The sequence below is a fragment of the Hemitrygon akajei genome, chromosome 14 (genome assembly GCF_048418815.1).
Source record: "Hemitrygon akajei chromosome 14, sHemAka1.3, whole genome shotgun sequence".
NCBI classification, from domain to species: Eukaryota; Metazoa; Chordata; class Chondrichthyes; order Myliobatiformes; family Dasyatidae; genus Hemitrygon; species Hemitrygon akajei.
The window spans coordinates 39,014,819-39,041,462 of record NC_133137.1 but is presented as its reverse complement, the minus strand read 5'-3'; the positions used below and the strand labels follow the sequence as shown (position 1 = coordinate 39,041,462).

Sequence of the window (26,644 nt, the reverse complement as noted above, 5' to 3'; positions counted from 1 at the left end):
TCAAGGTCCGAAGGAATACCCTGTCAGGTCCTGGGGATTTATTTACTCTGATTTACCTCAAGATAGCAAGCATTTCCTCCTCTTCAATCTATATAGGTTCCATGACCTCACTACTTGTTTGCCTTTTTTCCATTGACTCCATGCCAGTTTCCTTAGTAAATACAGACGCAAAAAAACCCATTTAATATCTCTCCCATTTCTTTTGGTTCCATACATAGCCGACCACTGATCTTCAAGAGGACTAATTTTATCCCTTACTATCCTTTTGGTCTTTAAATACCTGTAGAAGCTCTTTGGATTATCCTTCCCCTTGACTGCCAAAGCTACCTCATATCTTCTTTTAGCCCTCCTGATTTCTTTCTTAAGTTTTTTTTTGCACTTTTTATACTCCTCAAGTACCTTATTTGCTCCCTGTTTCCTATACATGTCATACATCTCTCTCTTCTTCTTTATCAGAGTTCCAATATCCCTAGAGAACCAAGGTTCCTTATTCTTACTCACTTTGCCTTTTATCCTGATAGGAACATACAAATTCTGCACTCTCAATATTTCTCCTTTGAAGGCCTCCCACTTACTAATCACATCCTTGCCAGAGAACAACCTGTCCCAATCCATGCTTTTTACAAACTCCATTTCCAGAAAAGTTAGGATATTTTCCAAAATGCAATAAAAACAAAAATCTGTGATATGTTAATTCACGCGAACCTTTATTTAACTGACAAAAGTACAAAGAAAAGATTTTCATTAGTTTTATTGACCAACTTAATTGTATTTTGTAAATATACACAAATTTAGAATTTGATGGCTGCAACACACTCAACAAAAGTTGGGACAGAGTTAAAGTAAGATTGAAAAGTGCACAGAATATTCAAGTAACACCAGTTTGGAAGACTCCACATTAAGCAGGCTAATTGGTAGCAGGTGAGGTATCATGACTGGGTATAAAAGTAGCGTCCATCAAAGGCTCAGTCTTTGCAAGCAAGGATGGGTCGTGGCTCACCCCTTTGTGCCAAAATTCGTCAGAGAATTGTTAGTCAGTTCAAAAGGAACATTTCCCAACGCAAGATTGCAGAGAATTTAGGTCTTTCAACATCTACAGTACATAATATTGTGAAAAGATTCAGAGAATTCAGAGACATCTCAGTGCATAAAGGGCAAGGTCGGAAACCACTGTTGAATGCGTGTGATCTTCAAGCCCTCAGGCGGCACTGTCTAAGAAACCATCATGCTACTGTGACAATTATAGCCACCTGGGCTCAGGAGTACTTCGGAAAACCATTGTCACTTAACACTGTCCGTTGCTGCATCCAGAAATGCAACTTGAAACTGTATTACACAAAGAGGAAGCCATACATCAACTCTGTGCAGAAACGCCGGTGAGTTCTCTGGGCCCAAGCTCATCTCAAATGGATCGAAAGACTGTGGAACCGTGTGCTGTGGTCAGATGAGTCCACATTTCAGCTAGTTTTCCGAAAAAAACGGGCATCGAGTTCTCCATGCCAAAGATGAAAACGACCATCCTGATTGTTATCAGCGAAAGGTGCAAAAGCTAGCATCTGTGATGGTATGGGGGTGCATCAGTGCCCACGGCAAGGGTGAGTTGCATGTATGTGAAGGTACCATTGACTCTGAGGTGTATATTGGGATTTTAGAGAGACATATGTTGCCATCAAAGCGGCGTCTCTTCCCGGGATGTCCATGCTTATTTCAGCAGGACAATGCCAGACCACATTCTGCACGGGCTACAACAGCGTGGCTTTGTAGACACAGAGTGTGTGTGCTTGACTGGCCTGTTGCCAGTCCAGATCTATCTCCTATTGAAAATGTGTGGCACATCATGAAGAGGAGAATCAGACAACGGAGGCCACGGACAGGTCCTTGGTTATGTGTATGCTGAGGAACTTGAAGCTGTTTACCCTCTCAACCCAGATCCATTTATGTCAATAGAGGTAAGCCTGTTTCTGTTCCTTCTGTAGTCCACAACCAGCTCCTTTGTTTTTGCGACATTGAGGGAGAGGTTGTTTTCTTAACACTGCTGTGTCAAGGTGATGACTTCTCTGTAGGCTGCTTTGTTATTATTTGAGATAAGGCCAATCAATGTAGTATCATCTGCAACTTTAATTAGCAGGTTAGAGCTCTTGGTGGCGACACTGTCATGGGTATACAGAGAGTAAAGGAAGGGACTTAGTACACAACCCTAAGGAGCACCTGTGTTGAGGGTCAGAGGGGCAGAGGTGAGGGAGCCCATTCTTACGATCTGACAGGAAGTCCAGGATCCAGCTGCACAAGGCAGGGTCAAGGCCAAGGTCTCTGAGCTTCTTGGTGAGCCTGGAGGGAATTATGTTGAATGTAGAACTGCAGTCCAAGAACAGCATTCTCACATAAACATCTTTCTTCCCCAAATGTGTAAGGATGGTGTGTAGAGCTGTGGCTGTTGGGTCATCTGTCAATCGGTTGTGTCAGTAGGCAAATTGTAGGGTTTCAGTGTGGGTGGTAGCATGCTGCAGATGTAGTACTTGACTAGCCTCTCAAAGCATTTGCTTATTATTGAGGTAAGTGCGACAGGACACCGGTCTTTCAGACATGTTACCTTAGTCTTTTTAGATACAGGGACAATGGTGGATGTTTTGAAGCAGGAGGGCACTCTACACTGGGAAAGGGAGAGATTAAAAATGTCTGGAAATACATCAGCCAGTTGTGCTGCACACATCCTGAGTACTCGCCCTGGGATGCCGTCAGATCCTGCAGCTTTGTGACTGCTCACTTGTTTAAAACACCTGCATACCTCAGCCTCCGAGATGACCAAGGTGCAGGTCACTTCAGCAGCTCTCCTTGGGGGCTCAGTGCTGGCGACGTTGAACTAAATGTAAAATAGATATAGCTCATCTGGGAGAGAGACAGATGTTGGCAGAAGTCTGTGATGGTGAGCCATAAGCTGCGTGTGTTTTTGCCGGAGAGTTGTGTATGGATCTTGTCCCTGTATTGTTGTTTCACTGCCCTGAGTTCCTTGTGTACATCGTAGCTGCATTTCTTGGATTCCTGTTGGTTACTGGCAACGTAAGCTCTGTCTCGCGCGGTGAGTGCAGCGCACACAGAACTGTTGACCCAGGGTTTCTGGTTTGGATAGACCCTGACCGATTTTTGGGGGACAACGTCCTTAATGCACTTCCAGATGAAGCTCATGACCTCTTCCGTAAATTTGGAGACATCTACATCACAAAACACATTCCAGTTGACATCATCAAAGCAGTCCTGTAGCATGGAGAGTGATTGGTTGGACCAGTAGTGGATGGTTTTAACTATGCCTGCTTCTTGTTTCAGTTTCTGCCTGTTCACGGGCAGAAGCAGGATGAAGGAGTGATCAGACTTCCCAAGCGGTGGATGGAGGAGCACTTTGTAAGCATTGCAGACGGGAGAGTAGCAGTGGTCAGAGTAGGCTATCTCTCCATGTGCTATTGTCCGCCGATCAGGGCATCAATTGAAAGTGGACAGGAATAATTGCCCTGTACCACACAAGATTCTGCAGAAGCTGGAAATCTTGAGCAACACACACAAAATGCTGGGGGAGCTCAGCAGGTCCGGCAGCGTAAGTGGAAATAAATAAACAGGCAACGTTTCAGGCTGAGTCCCTTCTTTAGGGCTGGAAAGGAAGGGGAAGAAGCCGGAGTAAGAAGGTGGAGGGAGGGGAAGGAGTACAAACTGACGGGGAGGGGAAGGGGGGAATATCCAGGGTCCATCGGGAACACATTGCTTGTATTTCATTGGCCCATTAGTTACCAGGCAGGGAACGAGGCCCTGAAATATCTGTGCACTTGTCTATTGACTGTGGTTCTCCACATAATTTGTATAATGGTACGGCTAGAAATGTACACAATACCCAAGTATGCTATGACTAAAGTTTTTATACAGCTGCAACATGACCTTTTCCCTCTGACCCTTATCACCTTACTAATCAAGAACCTGTCAAATCTTGCCTTAAAGACACCTAGTTGGCCTCGGCTGCCTTCTGCGGCAACAAATTCCACAGATTCACTACAACCCAGCTAAAGAAATTTCTCCTCATCTCCTTTTTAAAAGGACACCCTTTTATTCTGAGACTGCACCCTTAGATCTTGACTTTACTAATGGAACCATCCCCTCTACATCCACTCCATCCAGGTGTTTCAGTAGTTGGTAGGTTTCTCTGAGATTTGCCCTTATGGTTCCAAACTTGACTGAATGCAGAACCAGAGACATTGAATGCTCTCATCATACGTGGAACCTCTCAATCCCGGGATTATTCTTGTGAATCTCTTCTGGACCCTCATGTGAAACCATATCATTGAGAGTTTTTGTGCTTCCAGTGGTGATGAAGTTCTGGGTGATGGTCAATTTACTGACGGTGATCTGGCAGAGTTCTGGCCCAGATGAGGGACAGGCCGGAGGGGAGGTGTTGGATGGGGGAGGGAGTTTTGGCCATGAAGGGGTTCAACTGGGAATGGCAACTAGTGACAGGATTGAGGTGACCGAGCTGCATAGATGAGACGTGATGGAGATTGTGAGCGATGTTATCTGTAGGAGGTCAGAGCAGCAAGAAATGTTTATCAGGAGCCGTGGAGCTGACGGTTGCCATGGAAACAGAGCAGTAGGACCTTCAGATAGATCCAGGAATATTGCTTTTCTAATTTCACTTAGAAATTCTTCTTGCCTGCTGGCTGTTCATCAGAGTGTACCCAGTGGGATAGAGTCACGTCTTGTTTGCTTTCCACTCTCAGTCCTGGGGACCTGCTCACTTACCAGGCCCTGACTCAAGGCCTTGCTGACATGTTGATCCTCAGCTTCTCTTGGACTTTATAGCCGCTCTGGTGAATTAATAATGCAGACGTCGAAAACAGCTAGGTCAGTCTGCATCATCACATCACCCCTTCCTCAGGGGAGTCCGATGAACTCATTGTCAATTCACAGAAATTTGTTGCACAGGAGTTAAACCAAGGATATTGTCATTAGCACCAGAACAGTGAGAAACTTGTTTTTAGCAGCATCACAGACACGTAGATACAGACAACACAGAGAATATAAATTATTCCATGAAGTGAATAACAAGATTGTGCAAAGCTAAGACCACAGTGTGGGGGGGGGGGGGGGAGAACACAAACATACAATTGAAAATAAATTCATGAGTGGTCATAGTGTTCCAATACTGAGGCAAGGTTAGAGTTGTGGATGACAAAGCTGTTCCTGTATCACAGCGGTTCCCACCCTGGGGTCCGCAGACCCCTTGGCTAATGATAGGAATCCACGGCATAAAAAAGTCTGGAAACCACTGCTGTATCATGATCAAATTTCAAAGTAAATTTATTATCAAAGTGCATACATATCATGATATACCACCTTGAGATACATTTTCTTGCGGTCATTCACATTAAAACAAAGAAATACAATATATTCAGTGAAAATCTACACAAAAAACTGACAACCAGTGTGCAAAAGAAGGCAACACACACACACACACACACACACACACACACACACACACACACACACACACACACACACACACACACACACACACACTCACACACTCACACTCACACTCACACTCACACTCACACTCACACTCACACTCATTCCATTACTATTACAAAGGAAAAAGTGCTGGGCAAACTCGGGCATTAAGGTGGGTAAGTCACCTAGACCAGATAGACTACATTCCAGAGTCCTGAGAGAGGTTGCTGAAGAGATAACAGATTCTTTGGTCATAATCTTTCAAAAATCACTTGATCCTGGCATGGTCCTGGAGGACTGGTAGATTGCAAAGGTCACTCCACTCCTTAAGAAGGGAGGAAGGCAAAAGAAAGGAAATTATAGGCCAGTTAGCCTAACCTCAATGGTTACAGTCTAGTGGGGGAAAGGAGTGCCATATACTTCCTTTGGTAGAGATGTATCTCCACCCCATCACCCACATACATACATAATACTGAGAACATGATTCACAGAGTCCTTGAAAGTGAGTCCATGGGTTGTGGAATCAGTTCACAGTAATAGTGAAGTTATCCCCGCTGGTTAAGGAGTCTGATGGTGGAAGGGTATTAACTGTTCCTGAACCTGATGTTGTGGGACCTACCAGTCCTGTACCTCCTTTATGATGGTGGCAATGAGAAGAGAGTACTGCCTGGATTGGTGGGGGTACTTGATGGAGCTTGTTAGACTGTTCTCACTGCCCAGTCCCTGTGGGGACACCAATCAGCTGTGGAGAGAGATTCCAGTGCTTTGGCAGTGAGATACATCCACCACCACTACCTTTTGAGTAAAGAAAGGCTTGTTAAACTCCAGTCTCTGCCAGACCTTTTGTCCATTTCCATAATTCCACCCCTACCAGCTATAATCCATATTCTGTGTACTGGGTGTTAGGACCATGTCCTCCTCCTTCCTGCTCTCTTGACCATTCATACTGTCAATGATACTTTGTGCAGGTATAAGACTGGCCAGCACGATCCTCCCCTCCCATAACACAACACAAAGGAGATCTCTTCACCCATTGATTTCATCCTGGCTCCCAGCAAAGCAACACCATCAATCCCATTCTTTGCTAATTGCTCTCTCTCAGTTACCTCCTCTTCTAGCACTCACCTACTCTGAGGGGTAATTCACCCTTGTACATCCTTGTTGCCTGGCCAGGTTTGTGTGGTCTCTCTAACTCCACGCCATCGGCATTGACTTCCCACTGCCCAATGAAATGCTGAGTGTACACAAAGGGGCAGGCAGGAGCTGGCAGGAAATGCCAGTGTTTCCTGTGCTATTGTTGCAGCTCTAAAAAAACTCTGGTTAGATTGCACTTGGGAATATTGTGGTCAGTTCTGATCTTACCTTTATCGGAAAGAGGTTTAGAGCAGGTGTTCCCAATCTTTTCTTATGCCATGGACACCTACCATGAACCGAGGTTTGGACTTCTACTATTAACCAGGTTGGGACCTCCTACCATGAATTGCGGTATGGAACTCTACCATTAACTAGGTTAGGACCCCTTCCATGAACCAAGGTCGGGACCCCTATCATGAACTGTTCGAACCCCTACCATGAACTGAAATTTGTACCCCTACCGGGTTTAGGAACCCCCCCCACCATTAACTAGGTTAAGACCCTTACCATGAACCGAGGTGGGACACCTACCATTAACTGAAGTTGCGTACCCTACCATGAACTGTTGGAACCCCTACCATTAACCAGGTTGGGATCCTACCGTGAACTAAGTTTGGGACCCCCTGCTTTAGGGAGGACGCAGAGGAGCTTTACCAGGATGCTGCCTGGATTAGAGAGCATGTCCTATGAGGAAAGGGTGAGTGAGCTAGTGCTTTCCGCTATGGTGGGAAGGAGGATGAGAGGTAACTTGATAGAGGTGTATAAAATGATGAGGCGTAAGCTGGACAACCAAAGACCTTTTCCCTGGCCAGAAATGGTCGATACAAGAGGGTATCTGCCACCAGAATATAACCTTTTAAACTAGAGGTCCCAACACACTGGATTTTTGTTACACTAAGATAAGGAATGCATGCCGTTCCATGCCCAGACTGTATTTTGGTAAATTTGATCACGTGGTTGTCCTCCTCCTACCTGCCTATATACAGGCAGAGGCTATAGAGCAAAGCACTGGACATTAGGACAACAAAGAGATGGTAGCGGGAGGCAGAGGAGCGTTTTCAGGATTACTGTGAGTTAGTGGACTGGGCCGTGTTCAAACACTAGAGATCTGAATGGATATACCAGGGTTGTAACGGACTTTATTAAAACAGCTGTAGATGAGCTTGTCCCACTAAGTCATTCAGGGCTTCCCCATTCAGAAGCCCTGGATGAACCATGAGGTCCTCAATCAGCTGAGGGCCAGATCAAGTCTGTTGACCAAGAAGGTTACAAGAGGTCCAGTTATGATCTCAGGAAAGCCAACTCATGGGCAAAGTGGCAATTCTGTACTAAACTTGAATCAAAGAATGATCCTCAACAGTTGTGGCAGAGGTTGAATGCTATCACCTCTTATAAAGTTAAATCAGGTGACATAGGTGACAACAGAGCTTCCAGATGAGCTCAGTGCTTTTGAAGCTGCTTTGATCGTCAAAACATGGAGGAACCATCATAAATTCTCACACCCATGGACTCACTTTCAAAGATCCTTCATGTCATGTTCTTGATATTTGTTTGTTTGTTTATTTATTATTATTTCTTTCTTTGTGTATTTGCACAATTGGTTGTCTTTTGTACACTGGTTGAACCCTCAAGTTGGTGCAGTTGAAGTCATTTTAACCATAATGATTCTATTGTAGTTAGTATTCTATCATGGTTTTTTTGAGTATGCCCACAAGAAAATGAATCTCATGATTGTGTATGGTGATGTATATGTACTTTGATAATTTTGAACTTTTGAACAAAGTTTTAAGGTGCTTGAAAAAAAGTACAGAGGAGATGGTAGAAGTAAGTTTTTTTTATACAGAGTGGTAAGTGCATGGGATACACTGCCAGGGGTGGTGGTAGAGGTAGATACATCAGGGACTTAAGAAACTCTTAGCCTGGGACATAGAGGAAAGGAAAATGGAAGACTTTGTTAGAGGGAAGGATTAGATTATCCTTGGAGTAGGTTAAAAGGTTAGCACAACACTGTGGGCAGAAGGGCCTGTATTTTCTGTACGGTTCTATGTTCTATGAAAAGCTTTTGTTTAGTGTACCATACACCATTACAATGAGGTGGTTAAAAGGAAAACAGATGCTGAATATTGTGTTATAACTACAGAGAAAGTGCATTTCAGATAGACAAATAAATGCAGGAGCCACAACAAGATACCATAAATTGAGAGATCAAGTGTTCGTCTTTTAGCATATGAGATATCTAGTTTATCTCTCTCTCTGTCTCTCTGTCTCCCTCTCTCTCACTCTCTGCATTTCTCTTTCTCGCCCTTTCTACCTCTCTCTTTCTCTCCCTCTCTACCTCCATCTCCACCTCTATCTCATAGAACATAGAATAGTACAGCACATTACAGGCCCTTCGGCCCACGATGTTGTGCTGACCCTCAAACCCTATCTCCCATATAACCTCCCACCTTAAACTCCTCCATCTCTAATCTGGGAGAAAAATAACTCAAGGACTATAGAGGGGATAGCAGAAAATATACTGTGTCTTTTGTGTCTTGGAACACATCTGGAACAAATCAGCTCAATGGGGGGTGGTGAAGAATCAGAGTCATGCAATCCCAGAGCAAATTTGGCCTTTGACCCATGCTGACCATTAGGCACTTGGGAGGGTAAAGGTCAATAGGCTAGGTGGGGAGTTCAGAGGTCATGTAGTAAGTAGTGCAGCAAGACAGGATCCAATGTGGCTGATTCTTTTTTCAGCCACATTCTCCCATCTTCTGCTCCTCGTTATGATCTTGCCCCTTATTGTTTACCTGCATTTCCTCTAACACAAACACAAGAGATCCTGAAATCTTGAGGAACACACACAAAAATGCTGTAGGAACTCAACAGATCAGGCAGCATCTATGGAGAGGAATATACAGGTGATGTTTTGGGCTGAGACCCTTCTTCAGGACTGGAAAGGAAGGGGTACAAAGCCAGAATAAGAAGGTGCGGGACGGGAAGGAGTACAAGCTGACAGGTGATAGCTGAGACCAGATGAGAGGAAAGGTGGGTGGGCGGGGAAGGGTTATGAAGTAAGAAGCTGGGAGATGATAGCTGGAGAAGGTAAAGGGCAGAAGTAGAAGGAATTAATCCATTTCTCTAACCTCCACTAATTTTTCCTTCTTCCCATTCTTAAGTTCAAGTTTATTGTGATCTGACTGTACATATATACAAACAAATGAAACAACGAACCTCCAGAGCACAGTGCATCTACAAAACATATATCACACACAGCACGTAAAACAGATATTACAAATAAATTAACAAAATATAATTCTAAATGCATGCAGCGTGCAGCACAGGTAAACCATAAATAGCTCGCTGTCCTAGCGATGAGACCGCAATTGTAGCCGGGTATTTATTAGTCTCACAGCCCAGGGGAAGAAGCTGCTACCCAGTCTGGCAGTCCTAATCCTGATGCTCCACTATCTCCTTCCTGACAGTTGTGGGTCCATTCTCATTCTGGCTTCCCTCTCACTTGCCCATCACCTCCCTCTGATGTCCTTTCTGCCATGTTCCCATGTCCTCTCTGATTAGATGGTAGGTCTCAATGAGATCCCCCTTCATCCTTTTGAACTCTTATTGAAGACAGGCCCAGAGGCGTCAAGCACTCCTCATACGTCAAGTCTTTCATTCCATGGAGCACACTTGTGAGCCTCCAGTTGAACCTCTCCAGAGCCAACAAGTGTGGTCCCAAGAAGGTGGGTTGGTTTAATGCTGGGGACGGCTGTTTTAATGCCTCCTCACCTGTGGTCTCGTTCTACACCCCCACCCCTCCCCCAGCTGCAGTGGAAGCCTGCGTGTTGCACGGACTCAGGCGCAGGGCAGCAGGATTCCTGCGGAGCAACAAGATTGCTGCCCTCTTCATGAAGGTGGCGAAGACGTTCCCGCTGGCCGAGCAGCTGTGCAGGAAGGTGCAGGAGCTGGAGCAGCTGATTGAGAGCAGGTAACCTTGTGGACAGCACAGAGTCGGTGTGTCGGGGGTTCGTGACTTCTCTCGCTCATGGGGAATGGGCGCGAGATGACAGAGGGGTGATGAGGTCAATGTAGAGATAATGCTCCAGGACTGGAAACAATCTGAGAGTTGCTGCAGAGTATGTAAAAGTTATTATTCAAATGTTCTTAATATTTTGCTGCTGATTCCATCATCTGTAGTTACTTGAGTCTTCATAATATGTTCCTGTTGAGTTCTCCCAGTAGTTTATTCTCTGTTCCAGTCATTAATAATGGTGACCTGAGGTTTAAACTCCTGCAGATTTTACTTATTTATTTATTCAGAGATACAGCTTGGTAACTGGCCCAATGAACCATGCTTGCCCAATTACACCCATGTGACCAGCTAACCTCCTAGCTCATGCATGTTTGGACTGTGGGAGGAAACCGGAGCGCACAGAGGAATCCACACGTTCACAGGGAGAACGTACAAACTCCTTACAGGCAGCTGTGGGAATTGAACCTGGGTTGCTGGCTCTGTAGTAGCATTACACTAGCCACTACATTACTGTTTGCATACAAGAGGATGCCCTTCAGCCCAATGAGACTATGTTGCCCCTCAGGACAATCCCTATAGTCCTGTTACCACATTTATTTCCCTGTAACCTGTTCTCTGGGTGGCGGGGTGGGGATACGTCTCTACCAAAGGCAGTGTGAGGTGCTCCTTCCCTCCGCTAGCCTACAGGTCACCCTTGCACAAGGTGTACACTCCCCCCCCGATCGGGGTCACGTGGACCCATGGGAGCAGGAGGTGGATGGTCATATGAGCAGCTGATATATATCACAAGTCCTGGTTATGTGACCACTGATGCTAGGCAGACACTCTCTGAAGAGTATTGATAATGGCTGGGGCCACCCATCTTGTAAAGACACTGCCCAGAAGGCAATGGCAAACCACTTCTGTAGGAAAATTTGCCACGTACAATCTTGGTCAAAAGACCATGCTCGCCCATGTCAAACGTCACAGCACATGATGATGATGGTAATGAACCTATTCCCCCTTACATTAACACCATCTTGCCACCCAGATCATTAGCAGCTCATCTACTTAGTTACATTACCATCCAGGGTGTATTTGGGATATGGCAGGAATCTGGGAGACACACAGGATTTCAGGGAAGAGCACACATAGACACTGCATCCAAGGTCAGGATTGAACCTGCTTCAGTGGGGGCTGTGAGACAGTACGGTACCAGTCAGTCATTCCTGGCAGTAAAGGACACACAAGAGATGGAAGTAAGAGACTTGGGTAGAATCTCTCATTTCCTCAGTTGTTTACATCCAGTAAAGAACATGTTGTAGTCTTTGTGCAAGCAGCAGAGATCAGACAATATTGAGAAATGTTGGATAGGGAATAAATACTGGTCAGGACAGTGAGAGCTTCTCACAACATCCCTCAGAATGGGGATAGATATAATGTCCAAACTGACATTCAGCATGTTTGACAGCGCAGCGCTCCTGGAGTGCAGCACCAGCCCAATAGAATGATTTACAGAGAGCACTATGTCTAATAGAAATGGAGGAGACCTGTGTGGAGCACAATGTCCACGGTCATCTGCAAATCCTGTTTCTGACTGCCTCCAAGGATCTGCAAATCCTGTTTCTGACTGCCTCCAAGGATCTGCTTTTCCTTGAGTAACCTCTTGTATCCTTTGCATCACAGATTTTTTTCCTGTTCATTTTTCTTGATGTCGCTGGTAACAGCAGCATTTGATTTCTGTTCCTTATTGTCATTGAACTGAGTCTGGATCCATAAGACAAGGGAGCAGAATTATCCCATTCAGCCCATTGAGTCTGTTCCACCATTCCATCATGGCTGATTTACTTTCCCTCTTAACCCTATTCCTTCATCACGGTCCCAGCCCAAAACGTCGAATGCTTACTTTTTTCCATAGGTACAGCCTAGCCTGCTGAGTTCCTCCAGCATTTTGTGTGTGTTGCTTTGGATTTCCAGCATCTGCAGATTTTCTCCTGTTTGTCATCAAACGCTCCTCGTATGTTAACCTTTTCATTCTCAGGATCATTCTCATGAATCTCCTCTGGACCCTCTCCCAATGCCAGCACATCCTTTCTTAGATAAGGGGCCCAAAACAACTCTCAATACTCCATGTGTGGTCTCACAAATGCCTTATAAAGCCTCAGGGTTTCAAGCCCATGACTGAGACTGGAGTCACCCATAGACCAGATGGACACTTTCCCTTCCATGAATGATGTGAGTGAACCAAAGGAGTTCTGACCTGCTAATGTCCAGAGCAAAGAAAGGAAGAGCTCCAGTTCAAGTTCAAGTTTAATTGTCATTCAACATACATGAATTCCCATGAATACAGCCAGATGAAACAGTGTTACACCAGGGCTAAGGTGCTAAACATAGTACCAACAGTCACACACAGCACAAAGCACGTACGGTAGGAGAGAGCAAGCACATACAAGATATCAGTAAAATACAGTCACACAAAAAAGCATAAGCCCAAGACCCTGGGCCCATGAATGTTGTAGCAGTCTGCATTTGAATACCATACAGCTTGAGTGAATCAGACATGCAATGTTGAACAGTGTGTTGTGATCGCAAGATAATATCTTGTGATATCAGTAACTGCAGATGTTGGAATCTGGAGAAAAATATTAATAATCATTTGACTAATAATAATTGTCACTCCAGATTCCAGCATCTGCAGTCTCGTGTGCCTGCATTGCCTGTGACTAGCTGTTTTCCAGTAAAATTCCACTGCTGCCATGGTGGGATTTGAACCCAGATCTCCAGATTGTTAATCCAGGCCTTGGGTGGTTACCAGTCCGGTGGTTTAACCAGTGTGCCACAACCAGCAATAGCAGAAGTGAAGGATCATGGGTCGAGGGAGCTGTTGCAGATCATGACATTTGTTGACAAGTTTTGCATGGTGCAACCCATTCCGTTTAAAAAGTTCAGAATTTGGGACTGAGAGTAGAAGTTGACCTAAACCTGTTTACCAGCCGCCGGATGATTGGACTTTGGAATGAGTCATCAGGGAAGGTGGCATGTATAGGCCGGGTGAATGGGTAATAGACCCCAAACTGAGGAATTCCATTCCTGGTCTTCTGCTCCATCCAAGATTCTGGTCCCCAGTTCTAATATTTAGTAGTATAGACGCGTATCATATCCTGCAAAGTGTCCGTGGACATATGACTTGACCAAAGATGCAATGTAGTATACAGTATAACAATGTACAAAGTGCTGGAGGAACTCTCTGGAAGGAAATGGACAGACAATGTTGTGGGGTGTGACCCTCCTTCACTTGGACAATTTTAAAAATCGGTTTATTCATGGCCTGTGGGGCTAAATGGGTCTTCTTTGTTAAAATTCTGATGATGCATGACTTGCATTCTGCAGGAAGGCCCAAGGTGCAGTCCCTCAGGAGAACACACGGAAATCCCAGAAAGTGCCAAACCTGTCTGCACAGGCCCTCAAGCACCTGTGGATCCGCACTGCTCTGTTTGAGAAGGTCCTGGACAAGATCGTGCAGCACCTGGTGGAGAACAGCAGGTGGGTAGCCAACCCGGATCAGGATGGTAGATCCATCCCGTGGTCAATTTTTCTCCTTATGACTCAGAGGGATGCCGTTCGGGCCCTGGGGGCGGCACGGTAGTGTAGCACTTACAACAACGCTTTACAGCACAAGCGATAAGGTTCAGTTCTTGCTGCTATCTGTAAGGAGTTTATATTCTCACCATGACTGTGTGTGTTTCCTCTGGGTGCTCAGGTTTCCTCCCACATTCCAAAGGTGTACAGGTCAGGTTAGGGTTAGCAAGTTGTGGGCTGCTGTGTTGGTGCAGGAAGCATTGTGTCACTTGCATGTGAAAACCAGAGCCCCCTGAGGAAACCCAGGCACTCGCTGGGGGAACATGCAGACTCCATTCGGACAGTGGCAGTTTGAACCTGTGCTAACACACTAAAACAGTAGCTCTTAGAGTCGCACCACTGCTCTCCACTACCATCGGGAACGAGGTACAGTGGCCTTAGGTTCCACACCACCAGGTTCAGGAACAGTTATTACCCTTCAGCCATCAGGCTCCTGAACCACTGTTGGTAACTTCACTCATCTCAACTTTGAGGTATCTCCACAATCTATAATGTCTACAACTCAGCATTATTTATTTAATTTTAATTTTTTTTGCTTGATTTGTCCTCTTTTGCACACTGGGCATTTGTCAGTCTTTGTTAAGTACATTTTTTCATAATTTGTATTTCTTTATTTTCCTGTAATTGTTTGTAAGAAAATGAATCTCAAGGTAGTATATGATGGCATATACAAATTTAGACGATGAATTTGCTTTGAACTTTGAACTCTGCCCTTTCCTGTGTTTAGTGAACTAATACAGCCTCCAGGCTATTTTATTCCCAGTTTGTCATGGCTAATGGGGTCACGATAGATGATTCTCATGAACTTGAGGAGGAAATAAGTAGATTGCTGAGAGAACGATGCCGTCTATCCTGCCCCTATGTGTTTCTGGAACCTTTCCTCTGTGCCACTGCTTTCCCTGGATCCCAGCTGCCATCCCCAAGAAATCTCCTACTCCTGCACTACTTTTGACGTGTGACATCCCGGTGTGCAGCACAGTCAGGGTGCTCAGATCAGGTGCAGTGATGTTATTGTTCAGGTGCGGAATAACCTTGGCTCTGGGGACCTGATGTCAATGATGGAGGATTCCCATGTGAAGGAAAGTCAGCAAAGAAATACTGTCCTGGCATGTGTGTTGTTAGCGAGTTCATGGGATGTGTGTTGTTAGGGAGTTCATGGGATGTGTGTTGTTACCGAGTTCATGGGATGTGTTGTTAGCGAGTTCATGGGATGTGTGTTATCGAGTTCATGGGATGTGTGTTGTCAGCAAGTTCATGGGATGTGTGTTAGTAAATCCAGTATTTATTATTCATTCCACATGGTACGTTAACTTTTCTGCACCATTTCTCGTTGATATATTGTTCCATCTGGGACATCTTCAAAAGATGGAGCCTTAAGAGTGAAGCATTGATCATGAAGGACTCTTATCATCCGGGACATGCCCTCTTCTCATTGCTTCCATCAGGGAGGAGGAACAGGAGCCTGAAGATACACACTCAGTGATTCTTGAACAGCTTCTTCCCCTCCACCAGCAGATTTCTGAATGGATGTTGAACCCATGAACACTGCCTCACCATTTTGCTCTCTTTTTGCACTGCTTATATTCTGTGTATTTCTTATTATGGCCTATAGTAATTTTTTATGTTTTGCACTGCAGAACAACAAATTTCACGACATATGATTCTGATTCTGATCTTGTTGGCTGAAATACTCAACCTCTGGCCACATTCTCTTAATTCCATCCCCGGTACCTCTCCCAGGAGTGCAGTGACCTTTCTGGGTTTTGCTAGGATTACGGAGGAGAGACTGCTTCTCCCAAATAATGGAAGGAGGAAAGAAAAAAGTTAGAGATCCTTGCATTCAGGTTTCACTAGATTGCAGCCGTTATTAAAAAGTCGGATGATGGATACAGAAGTCCTTGCCACATTTGAAAGGTGGAAGGATGGTCATTTGAAGGGCTCTGGTCTGAAAGGTCAACAGCAGATCAACAGTGAGCAAGGTCCTGATGTTTCCCAAAGCTGGGTAACTCTTGCCACTGGGCAGAATATTGGTGTTGATCACTGGCCTAAAGTACAGAAATGTCTTTCGCAGAGGAAATGTCTCAAGGTAGGGGAAGGAAATGGTATCACAACATATTAAAACAGAACATGTGGCGAGTAATATCTTTCTTCTTCCCACAGTAAATACTACGAGAAGGAGGCTCTCCTGATGGACCCTGTGGATGGGCCGATATTAGGATCTCTGTTGGGTGAGCATTCTGTGATAGATCTACCTGATGCCTTCATGAGGCCAAAGAGAGTTGCCTGCTGGAAACTTCACAAAGATTGTTCAGGTTGTTCATAAGATATAGGAGCAGAATTAGGCCATTTGGCCCATTGAGTCTACTCCACCATTTCATCATGACTGATCCATTTTTCCTCACAGCGCCAATCTTCAACTTTTCTCCCATATCTCTACATGCCCTGACCAATTGAGGATCTATCAAGCTCTGCCTTAAATATACATAAAGACTTGGCCTCCACAGCTCCCTTGGCAACAAATTCCACAGATTCACCACTCTCTGGCTGAAGAAATTCCTTCTCATTTCCGTTCTAAAAGGATGCCCCTCATTGATGAGACTGTGTCCTCTAGTCTTAGACTCTCCCATCATGGGAAACATCCTCTCCACATCCACTCTATCAAGGCCTTTCGCCATTCAATAGGTTTCAATTATGTCACACCTCATTCTTCTGAATTCTAGTGAATACTGGCCCAAAGCCATCAAACACTCTTCATATGACAAAGCTGTTTAATCCTGGAATCATTTTCCTGAACCTCCTTTGGACTCTGTCCAATTTCCTTTCTGAGATAAGGGGACCAAAGCTGCTCACAATACTCCAAGTGAGGCTTCACCAATGCCTCATAAAGTCTCCACATTACATCCTTGCTTTATATTCTAATCCTCATGAAATTAATGCTAACATTGCATTTGCCTTCTTCACCACATATTCACCACATACTCAACCTGCAAATTAACTTTTAGGGAATCCTGCACAAGTATTCCCAAAACTCTTTGCACCTCAGATTTTTGTATTTTCTCTCCATTTAGAAAATAGTCAACACTTGCATTTCTTCTACCAAAGTGAATGACCGTACACTTCCTGACACTGTATTCCATCTACCGTTTATTTGCTCATTCTCTCTAAGTCCTGCTGTAGCCTTTCTATTTCCTCAAAATTACCTGCACCTTAACCTATCTTTGTATCATCTGTAAACTATGCAACAGTCATCATCAAAATCATTGTCATATAATGTAACAAGAATTGATCCCAACACTACTTGTCACTGGCAGCCAACCAGAAAAGCTCCCTTTATTCCCACTCTTTGCCTCATGCCAACCACTGTTTTATCCATGCTAGATTATTTTCTGTAATACCATGTAGCTTATTAAACAGCCTCGTGTGGCACTTTGTCAAAGGTGTTCTCAAAATCCAAGTACACAACATCTTTTACCTATCCTGCTTGTTATTTCTTCAAAGGATTCCAGCAGACTTCTCAGTCAAGATTTTCCCTTGAAGAAACTGTGCTGACAATAGCCTATTTTATCATGTGCCTTCAAGTACCTTGAAATTACATCATTAACAATTGACTCCAACATCTTCCCAACCACTGAGGTTAGACTAACCGGCCTATAATTTCTTTTCTTCTGCCTCTCTTCCTTCTTGAAGAGTGAAGTGACATTTGCAATTTTCCATTCTTCCGGAACAATTCCAGAATCTCGTGAGTCTTGAAAGATTATTACTGACACCTCCACAGTCTCTTCAGCCACCTCTTTCACAACCCTGGGGTGTACACCATCTTATCTACCTTCAGACCCTTCAGTTTTCCAAGAACCTTCTCCCTAGTAATGGTAACTTCACACACTTCATGACCCCTGACACCTGGAACTTCCATCATACTGCTAGTGTCTTCCACAATGAAGACTGACACAAAGTAGTTATTCAGTTCATCTGCCGTTTCCTTGTTCCCCATTACTACCTCCCTAGCATCGTTTTCCAGTGGTCCAATATCCAGTCTCACCTCTCTTTTAGACTTTATCTATCTGAAGAAAGTTTTGGTATCCTCTTTAATATTATTGGCTAGCTTACTTTCACATTTCATCTTTACCTTCCTAATAACTTTTTAGATGTCTTCTGTTGTCTTTTAAAAGCTTCCCAATCCTCAAACTTCCCACTAAGTTTTGTTCTGTTATATGCCCTCTCTTTGCACGTTTTGCTCTATTATCAGCTTCCCCTTTCATGGAGTCTCACGACACATTGGCTCTGTTTGTAAACCAACTACCTTATCTTCAGCACTATCACTCTGGTTCCCAACACCCATTATTTTAAACCAACCCAAATTGCTCTATCAAATTTGCCTGCAAGGATATTGGTCCCCCTCCGTGCAGTTGATATGACCTGTCCCTTTTGTACAGGTCATATCTTCCCCAGAAGAGATCCCACTGATCCATAAATCTGAACCTATGCCCCCTGCACCAGTTCTTCAGCCATGCATTCACCTGCCAGATCATCCTATTTTTACCCCCACTGGCTCATGGCACAGGCAGCAAACCAGAGATTACTACCTTCAATGGAGGTCCTGTTTCTCAGCTTTCTACCTAGCTTCCCAAAATCTCTCTTCAGAACCTCCTCACCTTGTGTACCTGTGTCATTAGTGCCAATATGTGCCAAGACTTTTGGTTGCTTATCCTCCCCCTTGAGAATGCTATGGACCTGATCCGAGACATCCCTCATCCTGGCACCTCGGAGACAACGTACCCTGTAGGTGTCTCTATCATACCCACAGAACCTTGTCTCTGTCCCTCTGACTATGGAATCTACTATCAACACTGCAGTCATCTTCACTTCTCCTCTCTTCTGAGCCACAGCACTAAACTCAGTGCCAGAGACCCGGTCACTGTGGCAGGACATCCCCTTCAATGGCATCTAAAGTTGAATACTTATTATTGAGGGGAATAGCCACAGGTGTACTCTGCACTGGCTGTGCATTTCCCCTCCTTCTCCTGACAGACACCCAGTTACCTGTCTCCTGTAACCTAGGGGTACTACCTCCCTGTAGCTTCTGTCTATCACCTCCTCAGTCTCCTGTATGAGTCAAAGGTCATCGAGCTGTAGCTCCAGTTCCTTAATACTTTCTCTCAGGGGCTGCAACTTGGTGCGCCTGGTGCAGGTGAGTTTTTCTGAGAGACTGGAACTCTCCCAGACTTCCCACATCCCACACACGGTACAGAACACTACCCCGGAGCCATTCTCACTAATCTACTATATCCTAACAGAGGAAGAATGAATGAATAAAGACAGAAAGAGAGCAGCTTGCAAGACAATGTACCTCACCCAAACTTGCTTTCGCCCTAATGAGCCAAAGTCACTCTAAACACTGACACACTCCAAAACATTGGCCACTCTGCTTGCACTTGCGTTACTTTTATTGGCTCTTTCAAATGAATCCCTCTTGCTGATTGGTCACTCCTCAACTCAGAATAACTGCTGTGAAGCTCTGCCTTTGAAATCTCGATCACTGCCCTGATTAAAACATAGCCCCTTTTACGCACCCCTGGTATGGATTGTACAAGTGCAATGCTCCTGGAAGCAATGGGCAGTGGTTTCTCCAGCACAGTAAATCTCACAGTGTTATCTACTCAAACTTGGTCTAAGTATCAATTGGCATATTCCAGAAGGTAGGGTTTTGATGACCCTTCTCTTTTTTTCTTCCTTTTAATGGTCCTTATTTTCCTCTGACTTCTTTTCCTTTGTTGGGAAAAGGGGATCATTTGTTACCTTTTCTTGGTTGCCCTTGGCAAGGTGGAGATGGGCTGCTTTCTCAAGCCACTTCCACCGTTCTAATGACTATGTGCCCACAGTACTGTGGGGAGGGAGAAGCAGCAATGAACGGCAAGGGAGCAGGTTCCAAACATAATGGAAAACAGTAGAAGGGATCCTTCATCCCATGGTATCAGTGCTGAACACAATGTCAAATTAAATAGAATCTCATCTGCCTGTACATGGTCCCTATCTTTCCATTCTCTACATATTCACGCGTCTGTCTAACCACTGTCTGTTCCCAGCAGCCCATCACAACCATCCACCACTCCTCGTGTAAAATATTGCCTCATAAACTTAACCCAAATCACCTTAAATGCATGGCCTCTAGTACTTGACATTTTGTCCCCAGGAGAAAGATTCTGACTGTGCATCATACCTCTGCCTCTCACAATCTTACAAATGTCCCTCAGGCTCCTCTGCTCCAGAGAAACCCACTTTGTCCAACTTCCCCTTCCAGCACATACCCTCTAATCCAGGCATTATCCTGGTAAACCTCTGTCTGTACCTTGCCCAAAATCTCCATGTCATATCACTCCTGTGATGGAATACCTATGATTGTACACAATTCATCAAGCGCCTAACCAAAGATTTTGTTTCACAATGAGCTCCTGATTCTTAGACTTAAATAGGGACCAGAATCAGCAGTTGTGGTGGCAATGCGACCTCTGTTGGTTTGACAGCTCGGTGAAAGGTTGGGGTGTGTGCTTTGCCCATTTTATTGGGCTCGAGCATTCTCCCATGAGTGCTGTTCTAAAGCTTGACATAGACATTACCAAACCCTCACTGTTGCCCCTTCTCTCTCACCAGTTGGGCCTTGTGCCCTCGAGTACACCAAGATGAAGACAGCTGATCATTTCTGGACAGACCCTTCAGCTGATGAATTGGTCCAGAGGCATCGCATCCACAGTGTGCACTGTCGCCAGGATTCACCAACCAAACGTCCGGCCTTATGTGTAAGTTCACTTGAAGCTTGCTAGATCCTACCAACCCCCAACCCAAGCCAGAACAGCCTTTGCAAGGGGAAAGATTGCTATGCACACAAGAAAAGTGGTGGATGTGTTCAGGACAAGCACAGCCCCTTCAGACTAGCTTCTTGACATCATTAGTATGTCCCTGTGAAAGCTATAGAAACCAGGATTCTTCATTGTCTTTCAAGGTTGTGAGAGGTACAGCTTTTCTCTTGGAAGTGGCAGAGGAGGACAGGCGAACTGAAAAGTGAAAGATAATGAGAGGCATAGACAGAGTGGGCAGACAGCCCCAGGGCTTCCATACAGAGACTGGACAGACAGACCCAGGGCTTTCATAGACAGAGTGGACAGACAGCCCCAGGGCTTCCATACAGAGACTGGACAGACAGACCCAGGGCTTTCATAGACAGAGTGGACAGACAGCCCCAGGGCTTCCATACAGAGACTGGACAGACAGACCCAGGGCTTTCATAGACAGAGTGGGCAGACAGCCCCAGGGCTTCCATACAGAGGCTGGACAGACAGCCCCAGGGCTTCCATACAGAGACTGGACAGACAGACCCAGGGCTTCCATACAGAGACTGGACAGACAGACCCAGGGCTTTCATAGACAGAGTGGGCAGACAGCCCCAGGGCTTCCATACAGAGACTGGACAGACAGCCCCAGGGCTTCCATAGACAGAGTGGGCAGACAGCCCCAGGGCTTCCATACAGAGACTGGACAGACAGCCCCAGGGCTTTCATAGACAGAGTGGGCAGACAGACCCAGGGCTTCCATACAGAGACTGGACAGACAGCCCCAGGGCTTCCATAGACAGAGTGGACAGACAGCCCCAGGGCTTCCATACAGAGACTGGACAGACAGCCCCAGGGCTTTCATAGACAGAGTGGGCAGACAGACCCAGGGCTTCCATACAGAGACTGGACAGACAGCCCCAGGGCTTCCATACAGAGACTGGACAGACAGCCCCAGGGCTTTCATAGAGAGACTGGACAGACAGCCCCAGGGCTTCCATAGACAGAGTGGGCAGACAGCCCCAGGGCTTCCATACAGAGACTGGACAGACAGCCCCAGGGCTTCCATAGACAGAGTGGGCAGACAGCCCCAGGGCTTCCATAGACAGAGTGGACAGACAGCCCCAGGGCTTCCATACAGAGACTGGACAGACAGCCCCAGGGCTTCCATAGACAGAGTGGACAGACAGCCCCAGGGCTTCCATACAGAGACTGGACAGACAGCCCCAGGGCTTTCATAGACAGAGTGGGCAGACAGACCCAGGGCTTCCATACAGAGACTGGACAGACAGCCCCAGGGCTTTTATAGACAGAGTGGGCAGACAGACCCAGGGCTTCCATACAGAGACTGGACAGACAGCCCCAGGGCTTTCATAGACAGAGTGGGCAGACAGCCCCAGGGCTTCCATACAGAGACTGGACAGACAGACCCAGGGCTTCCATACAGAGACTGGACAGACAGACCCAGGGCTTTCATAGACAGAGTGGACAGACAGCCCCAGGGCTTCCATACAGAGACTGGACAGACAGCTCCAGGGCTTCCATACAGAGACTGGACAGACAGACCCAGGGCTTTCATAGACAGAGTGGGCAGACAGCCCCAGGGCTTCCATACAGAGGCTGGACAGACAGCCCCAGGGCTTTCATACAGAGACTGGACAGACAGACCCAGGGCTTTCATACAGAGACTGGACAGACAGACCCAGGGCTTCCATACAGAGACTGGACAGACAGACCCAGGGCTTTCATAGACACAGTGGGCAGACAGCCCCAGGGCTTCCATACAGAGACTGGACAGACAGCCCCAGGGCTTCCATAGACAGAGTGGGCAGACAGACCCAGGGCTTCCATACAGAGACTGGACAGACAGACCCAGGGCTTTCATAGACAGAGTGGACAGACAGCCCCAGGGCTTCCATACAGAGACTGGACAGACAGCCCCAGGGCTTTCATAGACAGAGTGGGCAGACAGACCCAGGGCTTCCATACAGAGACTGGACAGACAGACCCAGGGCTTTCATAGACAGAGTGGACAGACAGCCCCAGGGCTTCCATACAGAGACTGGACAGACAGACCCAGGGCTTCCATACAGAGACTGGACAGACAGCCCCAGGGCTTTCATAGACAGAGTGGGCAGACAGACCCAGGGCTTCCATACAGAGACTGGACAGACAGACCCAGGGCTTCCATACAGAGACTGGACAGACAGACCCAGGGCTTTCATAGACAGAGTGGACAGACAGCCCCAGGGCTTCCATACAGAGACTGGACAGACAGACCCAGGGCTTCCATACAGAGACTGGACAGACAGCCCCAGGGCTTTCATAGACAGAGTGGGCAGACAGACCCAGGGCTTCCATACAGAGACTGGACAGACAGACCCAGGGCTTCCATACAGAGACTGGACAGACAGCCCCAGGGCTTTCATAGACAGAGTGGGCAGACAGCCCCAGGGCTTCCATACAGAGACTGGACAGACAGCCCCAGGGCTTTCATAGACAGAGTGGGCAGACAGACCCAGGGCTTCCATACAGAGACTGGACAGACAGCCCCAGGGCTTTCATAGACAGAGTGGGCAGACAGACCCAGGGCTTCCATACAGAGACTGGACAGACAGCCCCAGGGCTTTCATAGACAGAGAGGGCAGACAGCCCCAGGGCTTCCATACAGAGTGGACAGACAGCCCCAGGGCTTTCATAGACAGAGTGGGCAGACAGACCCAGGGCTTCCATACAGAGACTGGACAGACAGCCCCAGGGCTTTCATAGACAGAGTGGGCAGACAGCCCCAGGGCTTCCATACAGAGTGGACAGACAGACCCAGGGCTTCCATACAGAGACTGGACAGACAGCCCCAGGGCTTCCATAGACAGAGTGGGCAGACAGCCCCAGGGCTTTCATAGACAGAGTGGGCAGACAGCCCCAGGGCTTCCATACAGAGACTGGACAGACAGACCCAGGGCTTCCATACAGAGACTGGACAGACAGACCCAGGGCTTTCATAGACAGAGTGGACAGACAGCCCCAGGGCTTCCATACAGAGACTGGACAGACAGACCCAGGGCTTTCATAGACAGAGTGGGCAGACAGCCCCAGGGCTTCCATACAGAGACTGGGCAGACAGCCCCAGGGCTTCCATAGACAGAGTGGGCAGACAGCCCCTGGGCTTCCATACAGAGACTGGACAGACAGACCCAGGGCTTTCATAGACAGAGTGGGCAGACAGCCCCAGGGCTTCCATACAGAGACTGAACAGACAGACCCAGGGCTTTCATAGACAGAGTGGGCAGACAGCCCCAGGGCTTCCATACAGAGACTGGACAGACAGACCCAGGACTTTCATAGACAGAGTGGGCAGACAGCCCCAGGGCTTCCATACAGAGACTGGACAGACAGCCCCAGGGCTTTCATAGACAGAGTGGACAGACAGCCCCAGGGCTTCCATACGGAGACTGGACAGACAGACCCAGGGCTTCCATAGACAGAGTGGGCAGACAGCCCCAGGGCTTCCATACAGAGACTGGACAGACAGACCCAGGGCTTTCATAGACAGAGTGGACAGACAGCCCCAGGGCTTCCATACCGAGACTGGACAGACAGCCCCAGGGCTTTCATACAGAGACTGGACAGACAGACCCAGGGCTTCCATACAGAGACTGGACAGACAGACCCAGGGCTTTCATAGACAGAGTGGACAGACAGCCCCAGGGCTTCCATACAGAGACTGGGCAGACAGCCCCAGGGCTTTCCTCAGGGAGGCAATGGCCAATACCATGGTATTGGATGGTGTTTAGGATGAGTGGAGAAACGTTTCTAGCAGATGTCAAAGGCTGATACACAGAGAGACACAGAGAAACACTGATATACAGGGAGATGACAAAGACTGATACACTGGGAGGGGTGTGTGCCTGGGTGGGGATGGAGGCAATACATTGGGGACATTTAAGAGACTCTTAGATTGGCACTTGGTTGAAAGGAAAATAGGGGGCTACACGTGTAGGAGAGAAGCGTTAGATTGTCACAGCATTGTGGGCCGAAGGGCCCGTACTGTGCTATATTGTTCTGTGTTCTATGAAACATATTTGGAGCAGGTAGAGGTGTTGGTGAGCTGTCTTGTCCGAAGCTGCGATGCTGGTTTCAGTATTGGTGGTTGTTATAAAAGACCATCAGATTCAGCCGTACACCTCAGGGAAGGGGGATCTGCTGATCCATTGATTCTGAATGACCGCATGAAATGGCAGAGGAAACCATTCAATTCTGCTGCAGTGATGCTACGCTGTGAGTCCTGGTGGGATCACATTCCAGGAACACGCAGAAAGGCATTGGTTCGATCTGCTTCCTCCTGCGGTCGTTCACTAACTCTGTCCCCGTGTTTCTCTCCAGATTCAGAAGAGGCATTCGAGTGGCAGCATGGATGACAGGCTCTCACTCTCTGCCCGTGACTATGTTGAGTCTCTGCACCAGAATTCCCGAGCGACATTGCTGTATGGCAAAAACAACGTCCTGGTTCAGCCGGTGAGTAACTGCCCTGACACAGGGTTTTGCCCCGAAGCATCAACATTTCCTTTCCTCCCACAGATGCTGCCTGACTTGCCGAGTTCTCCAGCAGGCTGCCTCCCCGTGAAGTAACTGTACAAATGTGCTCCCCTCTGCAGCCCTCGAGGAATGCCTCTGCCTGGGGATGGGGAACAGAGGTTCACACTTCTGCCTTGGTTAGACCTGAGCTTCAGTGACACCCCAGTGAAGCAGTGAGGAAGTATTGAAGGGCTGTTGTCCAGTGAGGTGATTTAGGCAAAACCCTGGTGCTACCTCAGCAATAGGCCATTACGGACCACCTCTTGTACAACCACAGACTTGTCTCTGCTTGTGTTTATTTTTGCTCTAATGCCTTGTTGTGCATCATGTTTTTCATTGAAAGTAAGACATAGGAGCAGAATTTCTCTTCTGCCATTCCGGCATGGCTGATTTATTATCCCTGTCAACCCCATTCTTTTGTTTTCTCCCAATAACCTTTGACACCCTGCCAATCCAGAACTTATCAACCTCCGCTTTAAATACACCCAATGATATGACCTTCCCAACTGCCTGTGGCAATAAATTCCACAGATTCACCACCCTCTGGCTAAAGAAATTCCTCATCTCTGTTCTAAATAGATGTCCCTGTATTCCAACCCTGTGTCCTCTGGTCCTGGACTCCCTCACTATAGGAAACATCTTCTCCACGTCCACTCTATCTAGGCCTTTCAGTATTCAAAAGGTTTCAGTGAGATCCCCCCTCATTCTTCTAAACTCCAGTGAATATAGGCCCAAAGCCATCAAATGCTCCTAATACCTTAGCCCTTTCATTCCCAGGATTATTCTCGTGAACTTCCTCTGGACCCTTTGCAATGGCAGCACATCCTTTCCTAGATAGGGGGCCCAAAATTACTCACCATGTTGAAGTATTGTATAATTTCTGTTTCCTGTGTTGTCTGCACCTTCGTGGCTGTGATGCTGCCACAAGCAGGTTTTTCATGGTACCTGTACCTCACCGTACTTGTGCACAAGATGATAAACTATACTTGATTCA

General features: G+C 46.7%; 1 protein-coding gene across 1 annotated transcript in view; it reads left to right on the top strand.

Annotated features, from left to right (window-relative positions):
- Nucleotides 1–26,644, top strand: part of sgsm1a (small G protein signaling modulator 1a) — a 185,368-nt gene that overhangs the window by 61,623 nt on the left and 97,101 nt on the right. Inside the window, exons 4-8 of the mRNA XM_073065888.1 lie at nucleotides 10,426–10,588; nucleotides 14,003–14,155; nucleotides 16,412–16,479; nucleotides 20,900–21,045; nucleotides 25,459–25,590. Of these exons, the coding sequence (XP_072921989.1) occupies nucleotides 10,426–10,588; nucleotides 14,003–14,155; nucleotides 16,412–16,479; nucleotides 20,900–21,045; nucleotides 25,459–25,590 (662 nt within the window). The remainder of the gene's footprint in view (nucleotides 1–10,425; nucleotides 10,589–14,002; nucleotides 14,156–16,411; nucleotides 16,480–20,899; nucleotides 21,046–25,458; nucleotides 25,591–26,644) is intronic.